Source organism: Ahaetulla prasina, chromosome 2 (genome assembly GCF_028640845.1).
Source record: "Ahaetulla prasina isolate Xishuangbanna chromosome 2, ASM2864084v1, whole genome shotgun sequence".
Lineage (NCBI taxonomy): Eukaryota > Metazoa > Chordata > Lepidosauria > Squamata > Colubridae > Ahaetulla > Ahaetulla prasina.
The window spans coordinates 107,948,173-107,961,175 of NC_080540.1; the positions used below are offsets into that span (position 1 = coordinate 107,948,173).

At 33.6% G+C, this 13,003-nt stretch overlaps 1 protein-coding gene across 1 annotated transcript in view; it reads right to left on the reverse strand.

The window, feature by feature from the left end:
• Positions 1–6,832: 6,832 nt before the first annotated feature.
• Positions 6,833–13,003, reverse strand: part of FBXO38 (F-box protein 38) — a 45,843-nt gene continuing 39,672 nt past the window's right edge. Inside the window, exons 19-21 of the mRNA XM_058167871.1 lie at positions 12,319–12,422; positions 11,573–11,686; positions 6,833–10,329 (exon numbers count right to left, since the gene is read on the reverse strand). Coding sequence (XP_058023854.1) covers positions 10,151–10,329; positions 11,573–11,686; positions 12,319–12,422 — 397 coding nt within the window. The 3' untranslated portion in view covers positions 6,833–10,150. The remainder of the gene's footprint in view (positions 10,330–11,572; positions 11,687–12,318; positions 12,423–13,003) is intronic.

Genomic DNA, 13,003 nt, shown 5'->3' on the forward strand with positions numbered 1-13,003 from the left:
AAGACTGCATTTGGGGGGGGGGGGCTATCCTTTTAGTCTTATGCTGCTTGCTGAAATTTCAGAGAGATGGTACTATTAATATCTCAGAAAAACCCTGAGAACCTGACAATTTTCTCCACTAAGATGTCTAGAGGAAAGAGGAATTTTGAGGTGAGTACAGCTTACTCAAGGAATTGAATTCCTGAACAGAGCCTTTTCATTATCTTCCCGCTCCAATTACTAATTCTTCAAAGTATGCCAGTGAAAGGATTCAGGGAGAAAAGGAATTGATACCTGCTAAATGGATTACAGGGAATAGAATAATCTGAGAATATAGTTGAGGTAATATATCACAAAATATCTAAGCATTTTGGAAAACACTTCTCATAAGCAAGCTTAAAAGAGTAGACCATGACAGAGGATACACTGTATAAATTAAATATTTTTAGAAACGCATATCCACCTACTCACCCACAGAATTGTCTGATTGGCAGTACAATGAAACTTTGATTTAACCAACTCCATTTAGTGGTCTTTGGCTGCAATGAAGCAAATTTCCATCTGGATATCCCTTGAAATAATGGACAAGACACTGAATAGGAAGAAGTCCACATGAGGTACTGAAATGTATGATAATTTACCTTAATTTTATGGCATTGTGTCATTTTTATCTTTATTGTTTAAATGACAGTAATGACAGGAAATGATGTCATTTGCATCAATTGTATAATGGTGCCATTATACAAATAGCATAAATTTCCATGATGATATACTTCTGTATTCACCCTAAACGGTCTATTCAGACAAGTTTTCACTGCAATATTTTACAAAGTTGGCTCCAATGATAGACAACTGCTAAATGAATAGGGTGTAAGCTCCAACAGTATTTTTTTATTTTTATAAGTTGCCAAAATTCTGGCGAGCAATTTATAGAATCTAATACACCTCACTTAAATAAGTAATACCTTAGTAGTCAATGTTAGCAGATATGTGATAAAACAATACTTTGACAAATATTGTGGCTTTTATATTACACAAGCAAAAAAAGGAGTTGATATACAGATGAGCAAGACTGTTGCACAGGTAAGTGACTTTATTTTTAGACCTTTTAGATCTGTAAAACAGCTACATCTAGTGGCTGAATTGTTTCTAGGTTTGATTCCATAGTTCTCTGATGGGGGAATTTAATAGGTGAAAAGCAAAGAACAAATCTAAAGCATCTTAGATAAGAGGATCTTAATCACTTTAATAATAAACTTATGTGATTTATATTTCAAAATATTGGAATGATTTATAGAATTCATTACTTAGAATGGAAAAAAACATCCATGAGATGTGGAATATCCTGAACATAAGAATACTTAAAATAAAGTCTAGGTTGATCCTGTAACATCAAGATACTGCTAGGCGGCCTTTAGCAGCCCATCTCAAATGGTTAACATTGGGATGGAGAAGACTCCAGGTTGAATCACTCGTTTCCTCATGCTTGATAAGGTGTAATCTAGACAATTTTACTAATTGTTTTCAAGGAGAGCGTAAAAGGCCATGGTTTAATAAGAGGAAAAATTAATTTGATACGATTAGATCTTGACTAGCTATTTAGGAAAAGGCATGATCAATAAATTTGGTGGGCTAGCTTATATCCTGTGCTAAGGAGATAACATTCATAATTATTTGGTTATTGGAATATGAACTGACTATATTAGAATCGGCTTTAATAGAAAGAAATGCAAAATTTTTCATTAAGGGAAAATATTACATGCACGAATATAGAATGGGGAACATACATACATGAAAGATTATTATAATGTATTATAATCAAGTTGTTTAGGAAAATCTTATGGATGTAAATATGAATATGAGTCTGCAGTGTCATATAGCTAAAAAATAGCCAAAAATAGGTTTGCAAAAATTTTGATTTTATATCATGGAATTTAACTGCTCCACTTTATTCTATATTGGTCAAACTCCACCACAAATATTATGTCCTTCTCCGGATCTACTCTTTAAGAGGAATTCAGGCAAAACTGAAAGGTTTATAGAATGATAACAAGGATAATCAGGATGCCAGAAACCATTCAAGCCTTGGGAAGACTGAACAGGGAATATCATAGCACTTTAAATATTTGCAGCTGTCACACAGAAGGCGTGATTAAAATCTGTCTTTCATCATCTTACACAACAGGATATGGAATAATAAGTTACAGAAAGCAGATTCGGACTAAATGTTAGAAAAATCTTTGAAACAGATCAAGCAGAAACTAACAGTGATGTTAGGAGTTAGTATGAATTCTTGCACTGAATTAGGAATCAGAAACCAAAGCAGCCCCTTCCAATTATGATTCAATTTATACCATATAAGCAATTTGACTTACTTAACTACAAAAATAGCTATGTCTAGTACTGAAGATTTATTCTGAGGAAAATTTCCAATATTTGACTTTCATATATTTAACTGAATAGAATAGAATAGAATAGAATTTTTTACTGGCCAAGTTTGATTGGACACGCAAGGAATTTGTCTTGGTGTATATGCTCTCAGCGTACATAAAAGAAAAGATACATTCATCAAGAATCATAAGATACAACACTTAATGATAGTCACAGGGTACAAATAAGCAATCAGGAAAGAATCAATAGCAATATAAATCGTAAGGATACAAGCAGCAAAGTTACAGTCATACAGACATAAGTGGAAGGAAATGGCTGATGGGAACGATGAGAAGATTAATAAGAGTTCAGATTTAGTAATAGTTTGACGGTGTTGAGGGAAATTATTTGTTTAGCAGAGTGATGGCGTTCAGGAAGAAACTGTTCTTGTGTCTAGTTGTTCTGGAGTGCAGTGCTCTATAGCGTCGTTTTGAGGGTAGGAGTTGAAACAGTTTATGTCCGGTTTATGTCCAGGATGCGAGGGGTCTGTAAATATTTTCACAGCCCTCTTTTTGACTCATGCAGTATACAGGTCTTCAATGGAAGGCAGGTTGGTATTTAACTTAACACATATATAATATTGACAATTGATTCTTACATATGCCAACTAATTTGAATAGAATTTACATAGAGAAAACTAAGAGTAGAATTACAGGTTTAGGAACAAGTAAAGGACAAGAGGGAAAGAAATAAATCCAGAGCAGATTGTGAATTGACAGGCAGGGGGAAGAACAGTTTATCAGTTATATTTATTAAAAGTGTAATCATATATCTGCTAACATCTATGTTCTTACATCAAAAATAAAAAGTTATAAATATGAAAATATAATTAATGAAAAAGATTTACAAACATATCCTCAGGAAAATATCCCCAGGTAATATCTTATAATACACTAAGTTCTCTATTTTAATATTGATTTTATACCCTGTCCTTTTACCAAGAAATAGAACTCACAGTCAGAAATCCATTTTACAATGGATGACAACTGTATCAATTGGCAGCTCTTAATATCTGACAGTTTAAATCTGTATAGTTTATCAAGAGTCTGGTTTCAAAGCAACCTCATCAATGTGGCATGTTGTTTTAATTACTATTTTATTAATAAGCTTAAATTCAAACTACTTGAACCAGAATCAGGATGCCCACAGGGAAATTGTCTTCCATGGATACCAAATTAAGATTCCTGGTCAGCAGTCATGGTTTGTTTGTTTGTTTTGGACATTGCCTGTTTACTATCTAATTGCAAACTGTACATACCAGATTTGCATTGACCTTGGTTGGCTTAATTCTTTACTTTATTGCTTCTACATTTAATTAAAATTTCCGAAAGATGTCTGTACAAGAGGCCCCTTTGGATTAACTCTACAAACTGCATCACAGATCTTTAAATAGTTTCAGGGAAACATACAGCAGTACATACACAAGAGAGTGGTGTGGTAGCCTAGTGGTGAAGATGCTCACCTCCCACTCACAGGGTTGAGAGTTCAGTCTTAGATAGAGGCAGATGTTTCTCTCCTAGGGCACAAAGAAAAAATATCTGCTGCAAACTCCACATGGGCGTCAAAAAGGGCATCCAGTCAGTAAACACTCAGCTCCATCCAGTCGCCCCAGCTCTACCCTGAATAAGGATTACACAGATATAAAAAAGGGAGTTTTTATACATACATGAATCTTGAAGAGTAAGAAGCATCTGTAAATGTTTTGGAACACAATATGTGAAAACAAAGAAGGTACACAGAAGTTAGGATTCATAAAAATTCCTCTCAAAATTAACTCATTCATACCATTAATAGTCGCTTTGCTACCCCATTTTTAGCATCAGACTTCCCTCTTCCCAAATTATAAGATTTGCAGGGACATAAGAATTCTATTAGCTACTGCTCTAGTAGGAAAACAAGTCTAGCGTATATTATTATGATAAGAAAAAACATATTGATGCTTTTGTTATAGCTTAGTTTCAGGTTTGGGAAACTACAGGTTGTCTGTGACTTAAAATAGTTCAATTAGTAATCGTTCAAAGTTACAAGGGCACTAAAAAAAGCCAATGGGGAAACCAGATTCACTTAACAACTCTATTACTAATTTAATTACAGTGATTCACTTAACAAATGTGGCAAGAAAAGTCATAAAATGGAGCCAAACTCACTTAACAAATTTCTCACTTAGCAACATAAATTTTGAGCTCAATTGTGGTCGTACATTGAGGACTATCTGTATCACAACTACAGGCAGTCCTCGCTTAATGACTAGTTAACAACATTCAAAGTTATGATGGACTCAGAAAGGATACTTTATGGCCTTTAAAACACTGTTTTTTATAAGCTGGATTCACTTAATAACTTGCTTTATGCCCATTGTAAACAAGATTGCAAAATTGCATTGTATCACATGCTGGACTTATGACTCAAATTCTGAGCCAATTGTAGTTGTAAATTGAGGAGTACCTGTATACCACTGCCTCCCCCAGACCTTTCCAACTGAGAAACTAGCCTCAACTTTGGTTGAAAACCATAATTTACCCTTAAAAATTGTATCCCTCCCCCAAAATAGAAAAAAATCAAGCTGCTAATCTTTGTAAAGTGTAATATGGGGAAATGATACAAAGGCATGTACACACATATATACACATTTTATTTTTGATCAAAGACCACTTGTCAATTTTACACTACACGTAATCAGGAAGACAATAAAAAAGAGAGAAAATGAAATTCTCAAACAATTAAAACACGGTGAGATTCTGATTTCCTATAACAATAATCTCCAAATAGGCAAAGCTTGAAGACTTTTCCTTAGATCTATGTCATGAAACATTTATTGATTTTCACAGTCCCAAGTCTGAGTAGTAGGTAGATCTCAAGCATGAGAAAGAAATTTTTAAGAAAGAGTGGAAAACAACTGCAAACCCTAGAATAAAAAGACTCTTAGCAGGCCACAGAAAACATCTCCAAGCTGTTATTTCTTCCAAAGGAAGTGCTTGCTAAAAAGCACTGATTGAAAGGGTGTCCAAACCTCTGTAACTGCCACAGTTCATTTTTTTTCACTAAAAAAAAATTCAGCATCAAAAGTAACTTTGTACCATGTAGAGATTCTGTTAGATTTTGTTCACTAAAGAATTTACTGAAGCATATAATTTGGCTAGAGCTCCCTAAACCTTTGCATGCAATTACTGTTTTCTGAAAATAATGGATTATCAAACCACAAAATGCAGCCAAGTTGTTTCCTTGACTATTTGGGCTAGTTTTGTGTATTGATCAATTAGGCCTTCCACCTGTTCTTTTTCACCAAGGTTTATAAGATTATTGTATTTGAAATAGAATGAAAGAAACAGTGTTGGCACCACATTTAGCCCAATGATGTACCTTCGAGCTTTTCTTCTATTGTCATGTTTAAAATATGTTGATGAAGAAATGATGGTTATAGAACAAATTTTTATCTGGTAAGAAAGATAAAGTACAGAATGTGGAACCACAAATGACAAGGCTGGAGAATGATTTCAAAAAGGATGCTTTCCTGGATACATACAAGAAGCCGACTGAGCAAATTAAAGGAAAAATACAAATGATAAACCATGACAATGGCCTGGAAAACATTTTCGTATTAGATCTACAAAAGGGGCTTGTTGTGGTGAAGATGATGTAACTTGTGTGGATGGTTAAATTAACTTCTTTGATGAGAGAAAAAACAAAATATACACTTATGGTTGATTGAAGCCCTTTAAAGACCACCTTGCATAAAATGGCACAAAATGCTTTTGTAAGTCTCTCTCTCTTTCTGTGTGTGTATACAAAATATGTGCAGTGGGATAAATAATTGAAATAAAATCTTACAACAGTATTCAGTTGAATTAAAAATTAAAACTTTTGGAAGTAAAAGGTAGGAATATAAGGTTGGCTTATGAGATCAAGGTTAAAATACTTTTTCTTTCAATGTTCTGCTAACCCTTTAGCAACCTGGCTATTTCCAGGATTGAAAAGTAGATGCTTTAAGGACTTGCTTATAGATAAAAGATGGGATATGGGATGAAGGGAGATCAGTTTAATCTTATAGGGGAGTGAGGTGTTATTAAATTTGGTTATACTTGTGAAGAAAGTTGGAAGTCACATTTTTATATATTTTTCTTTTATTTATGTTTTCCTTTTTAGCTTCTTCTTTAGTTTAGGCTGCATTAATTTTTATTGTTGTAATTAAAAAGCCCTTAAGATTCTTTTCTAGACTTGTTTAAGAATGATCATATTTAATCCTCCCATTAATTTTCTTGGATAAATAAAATGGAAGAAATATTAAAGCATCAAGTGGAGAGTGATCACTCTTGAAGCAAATATGAACAGCTTCAGCATTCGGACAAAGTGTCAATACTAAAACCACCAGCAATAACAACAACAGAATCAAAATACAGCAATGTCCGATCCCATACATGATCCGTAATGTTTCTCAGCTATTATTTATTTTTCTTGTAATTGTTGAGGGATACAAACCATTTTCAATGTTTAACAGTATCAAAATTATTAATAATCTCAAAATCCAAAGATCATTGCTTTTATAGTACATCCAACTGTATTCCAGGAAATGAGGATCTGTTGAGCTTCATATTACTTCAAGACTTTCCTTTACTTTACTGAACTGAATGAGACGTAAGCTGGTTTCATTTTTTAAAATTTTATCTTTTGTCCTAATTCATTTGCAAAGTTCCTCTTGACACATTTTGTTGGCTATTCTCCAAGTTCTTCTAGGCTACTAAGTCTTCTGCGACTGATTTATCAACTGTTCTCGATTCCTGTCCATTAAATGGGTGATATCATTTGGAGTGATTTGCCCTAACAAGCTTCCTCTTACAGATAGCTACATGGAATTATACAAATATTTGCTTTCTAATATTATATCTGCTCCATCTGTTCCTTCAGGTTCCTTGCCTGAGAGCTGGCAAAGCAACATTTTAACTGGGAGAGTTTGTGTATAGAATCATCAAGAAACAACTGTCAACCTACAAAGACTTTCAGCTTTGGTAATAAACTAAAAAAGTTGTTTAACACATCTGTTCCTGAAAATCTTAATACAGGCAATTTTTAAAACAATTGGCGCTCTAAATGTCACATTACCTAATTCTGTATACTTTTATAGTTCTCTTTCTTGGTAAACATTTGAGCATTTAAAATAAAATTGTGCTACATCACTTGCCCTTAGAAATGTTTCCAACTTTTTCAAATAAAGTTTCACAATGTAAAAGCTGGCTTAAGGAAAAGACACAACTACTTTTCAAACAGCCTTACCTTCCTTGGTTGACATTATATTTGACATGAAGTGCAAGCATGAGGTATCCTTCGTATTGGAATCCAGAGACTTCGACAACTTTATCACCCATATGTGTATCCATTTTTCTGTTGTAGTACAATTTAGTAGGGGAGTTTGGGATCTTAAATTGCAACTAGGCAATTGAAAGTATCATTCATTTCATAATGTGGCTATAACAGATTACATGTTCCTTTAAGATATCTTACGTTTTTATTGGGTGTCCAGAAGTTCTTTGTAGCCTGAAATGTTTCTCTATTTGCTTAGTCCACTTCTGGTCTTATTTATTTCAAACAAATACAGATAAGGAGGAGGAGGAAGAAATAATCAGTTAACAAGTGTACCAGTGGAACTTTTGAGGAACATCTAAACATTTGAAGGTTGAGGAGTTCTGATAAGTAAAAGACTTCATAAGTGACAATTATCCTTTTCAAATATAAATATTATTATTAAAAAAAATCTGTGGTTGGCTGGGCTTGAGGACATTTCCTCCGTTCTATTACTAAAGCCAATGTATTAACACAAGGGATGAACACTTGCTAATGGAATAATAGAATGTAAATATATCAACCATGAACTTAGGCCCAAGAGGTTTGCAAAGGAAATACCAATGATTTGATAGTTTGAAATGGTTACATCAGTCTTCGAAAGGTCACCATTGAAAAGTTAAACTTCAATGCTCTTTTAATTGCTCTTATAAAAAGCAAAATAGAAGTCAAATGACATCAGTATACGTATACGCTAGTGTGCAAACACTGACACTCACATCGAACACAACTCAACCACAGAGAAATATACATACAAATTCCTATTGTTTATACAATTAAAAAAATACAAATAAAATGAAGCCAACTTTTATCATGGGGCTTAGTTCTGTACTAATATAGAACGTAAATCCTTGACTATTCTTTTTATTCTTGCTTTTCACACCCCTCTTTTCAGTGGCACTAATGAATGCAAAAAGTATAATTATTGCTTCAGACCAGCATGAAAAAGCAGAGAGATAAGCTCTCTAGAGACATACATAATAGAAAAACACGATTGGACACCAATCACCATACATTTCCACTTGCTGAGCAGGAAACCTATTCATAGCTAACTGCTATTAAGAAATGGGTGTTTTTTTTGAACTTTGATTATTTAACTTTCAGTGTCAATATATTACTCGAGACAAACTGGTAATCTTGTTTTTGAAATGCCTAATTATGCGACTAATTTAGCTATCTCAAGGCCATCCAGAGAAGAAAGGAATATGCTGTCATTTTCAGAGTTCACAACACAGCAAATAAACAATGGAACTGAAGTGCAATTCTTCTTTTTGATTGTTGTTATAATAGAAATAAACGTCGCATCCATTAACATAAGAACATATTCAACAAAATGTTTATCTAATTATTATATAGTAAAATGCTATAAACTTCAGATGAATTAAATATCGTGACAGGACAATAACTATTGGCAATATTATTTGGTTTTGATACTAGTTATAAGCATAGAAATTATTACACAAGATATTATTTTTTGAGACTTTTCGGTCCCTATCAGAGGATGTTGAAAAGAATTATGATACCAAATGGACTCAGGAAACATGTTTTGGGTAAATCCAATCAAATAGATGTAAAAAGTAGCATCACAGAATTCAGGCAAAAGTAACAGGAGCAGCCATACATAGAAAACTATGTAAGTGGACTAGTTTGTTTGTTTTTTTAAAAAGAATATATTTGCATCTTTCCTGAAAGTAATACCTACTAAAGAAGAAAACTGCAACAGAGGAAATTCATTTATTAGTTTATTGCTTTTGAACCCTCTATCCCACCTGTGCTTTCATTTGAACACTCAGGCTGATTTTAATTTGGTTTCTGGGATAGCTTTCTACAAATCATTTGCATGGCTGCTCTTTTCCCCTTCTGCCATTTGACAGTGGTTTAAGGTCTTCCAATTTCACTTCCCCTTGAAAAATGCACAAGACTCAAAAAGCTGTTCAACAAATTTACTCAGAATGGACTCTTAGATGTGTAAGGGGGGCATGGTGGGGGAAGGCACAGATTAAAAGACTCTTGTGACTCCTGAACACAGCATATATAGGGTTTTGCTTCTGGCAAACCAACAAAAATACTGCTATGAATTATATGAGCTAAGAAATTCAAATGTTTTGCTTTGCCGTAATTAATTGCCTTCATTAAAATAAAATTTGAATTAAATCTCATAATATAAACATATGAAATAAAGTCAACTTCATGAGGATTTTTTTTTATGTAGGGTCCTCAGCATTCACTGCAACTTCTCCTGATACATTTACTATTGTTCCAATAGATGTTGGGGTAATCGTGAACCACATAAATTCGAAGATTTCTCAGTGCACTACAGCAGTGGGTGAAATCCATCTGGTTTCTATGCTTTGGCAATGCCAGTCAAACACAGGAAGGCTCCGAGAGAGCTTGCAGCTGGATGCATTCAGATGTAATCGTCCTCTACTGGCTCTCCATTAACATCACAGTAATGGATGAAGATAGCAACTACCCTCTGGAATACCCCTTTCTTCATCTGACGGAGTTCAGAGATTTCTTCACCTATCGTTTCCATGCAGATATCTGCTGACAGTTGTCCTTTTCTCCGGGGAGCGTAAATAGTAGCTAATTTTAGATGCAAAGAAAAAGAGAATGGAAACAAATTTAATTGTCACTGGAATGACAATTTAAAACAAATCCATAATAAATGCTACATCAGGCATAAGCATTCGTATTTAACAATCTATCATATAAAAATAGCTTCCCATTGAAAAATTAATAACATGATTTGAATTATTATGAGATATATAAATGTCCTTTTAAAGCCCAGCTTGATTAGACCTTTTCCTTTCTTGTTGGGCTTCAATGCTACTTAAAGCCAATATCATATAAAATATTTTCAAATATACATCTATAGAATTTGAAAAGATACAAATACAGTCTAGAATACCTTCCTACACTTTAGTACTCTAAATTCCTTTCTCAATTAACCATGGGGGAAAAAAATCGATAATTGACATATTGCTTCAGGAATTTTTTTTAGAAATACCGTAACTGATTTAGAAAATTAAAAGAAAAATCTAGGATGTTATGCAGAATGCAAAAACAAACCTGTGTTCTTTATCCAAAATTAACTACCTTCATATTCTGGATTTTATATTGCACTAGCTACAGACACTCCTATATAAATTACCCAAATTCATCTAAAGCCATAAATTGCTGCAGCCAGATTTGACTTCTTTAGGAAGGTCAGCTGATACCCCAACAGACAAACAGGGCAACACACATAACTATACCAGCAGACTGGAACTGCTATTCCAAAATTTGCTTTAACTGATGCTTTAAAGTCAGCTACTGAATAGCTAGCAAGGATGGCATTTTACAACATGAACACATATCTTATCAATTCCTTCAGAAATGAGCTTAGCAATTCGATAATGAATGGCAAATATCCTCTAACATTCCAGAAGTCAGGTTATAGAATAATGGATATAAATTACAGAAAGGCAGTTCCTGCAGGCAAAACGCCCTAAATGCAATTCACTATGGAGCCATTTACAAGATAAGTGATAAGAATCTTTCCCAGGCTGTGCTCAAGCCAAGTTTAGACAAACATCTACTGTGGATATGGATGCTTTGATCTAGAGTTTGAAACAGAGGGACTGCAAAGCCTAAATGAACACTTCAAACTGTGTTACTGCTATGGAAGTATTTAAAACAATTACATAAATACATCAATAAGAAGTACACAGGCAAAGATATTCCCTGTAACACTGTAAATATATTACTTTTGTTTAAAATGAAACTACATTATTATGTAATGCTTCAAGTTCCCTGGTAAACACAGGGCACTCAAACGTTTACTTACTCTTTTCATCATCTTCAAAATCATATCTTGCATAGCCATTAGGATCAGCTGTCCTCAGGGACCTCAACCATGGGAAATCTGTTATCATTGAATAGGGAGCTCCATCCACAACACCTACAGCAGAACAGCCAGAAAATAGGTCTCTGAACTTCTTTTTTCAATTGAAATAAGCTTGTCTTGCCTACAACTGTCTTAAACCTTTGATGAAGAAGCATTCATAAAATAATACAAATATTTGGTTATCTGCAAGATATACAAAATAGGATGAGGAGACATATAAGTTGCACCTCTTTTGTGTATCTGACTACACACTGATAGGTGAAACATGGCCTACATATACCTTCTATGCCTTTACATTATGTGTTGTTGTGGCACACATGTCACTTTTAACACAGAGAAGTCTGCCACTAGGAGGAAATTGCTCTTCTCCTGTGCTGTCATTTTGCTTTGCTGAACTGTACTGAACTAAGGAAATCTAAACGTTTGTAATACCATATGCATATCAACTGAAATTTTTCTTCCTTGCAGGCATTTCACATTTTCATCATGAAAAATAAATTAATTTTAAATATAATCTATATTTGAATATTTAAATATAAATACAATTTAAAATTTAAATGTAATTTATAATTTTTAAAAAATCTAAAGCTGGAATGAGCTATTTTTTGTTGTCTAACATATAGGCTATAATTTGAGAATCTTTTCTTAAGAAATTTTTATAACTGCTTTCAAGTTCTCTGTAATACCTTCTAGAGTGTAAATATCTCTCCCCCAGGGATATCTTGTATATTTTTTTAGATCGTCTTCTGTTCGTGTGGCTTCAGGAAAGAATTCATATTTAATAAGCTCTCTGAAGGACCAAATGAAGAAAACATATGCAAATAAGGTATTTATCAAAAACAATCTAAGATGTTGAAATTACAAACAGGACTTTCCCAAACTGACACTCTACAGATGTATCTTAACTCATGATTCCCAGCCTCCCTCTTTTGTTGGCAGTTGTTCGTCTTCAACTCCCATACATTTTATCGACTTATTCGATTTAGAATATTACTTAAGTAAATATTTAGGGTAATTGCAGAACATATAAGGGAATCAATTTGTGGACTCCTCTTACAGGCAATAACGTAACAAGTACAGCTGTGCTAGAGTGTGATTTAACCTTCCTCCATGTGTAAAATATAAGCTGAAAGTATTAATATAGATACCTATTCATTCACAAACACACACAAACTATACATGCACACATGAATGTATGTATCTACTGGCTCTTCACCCAGAGCTCTGGCAAGAAAGTGTGAGATCCCTCATTTCATCAGGCAGGGCACATTTTATATTTAAATTTTATATTTTATTGATTTGATTGTAATTTCTTTCATAGTTGTAAGGTGTTCAGTCATTGCAAGTTGGGAAGCATAAAAGTTTAAATAA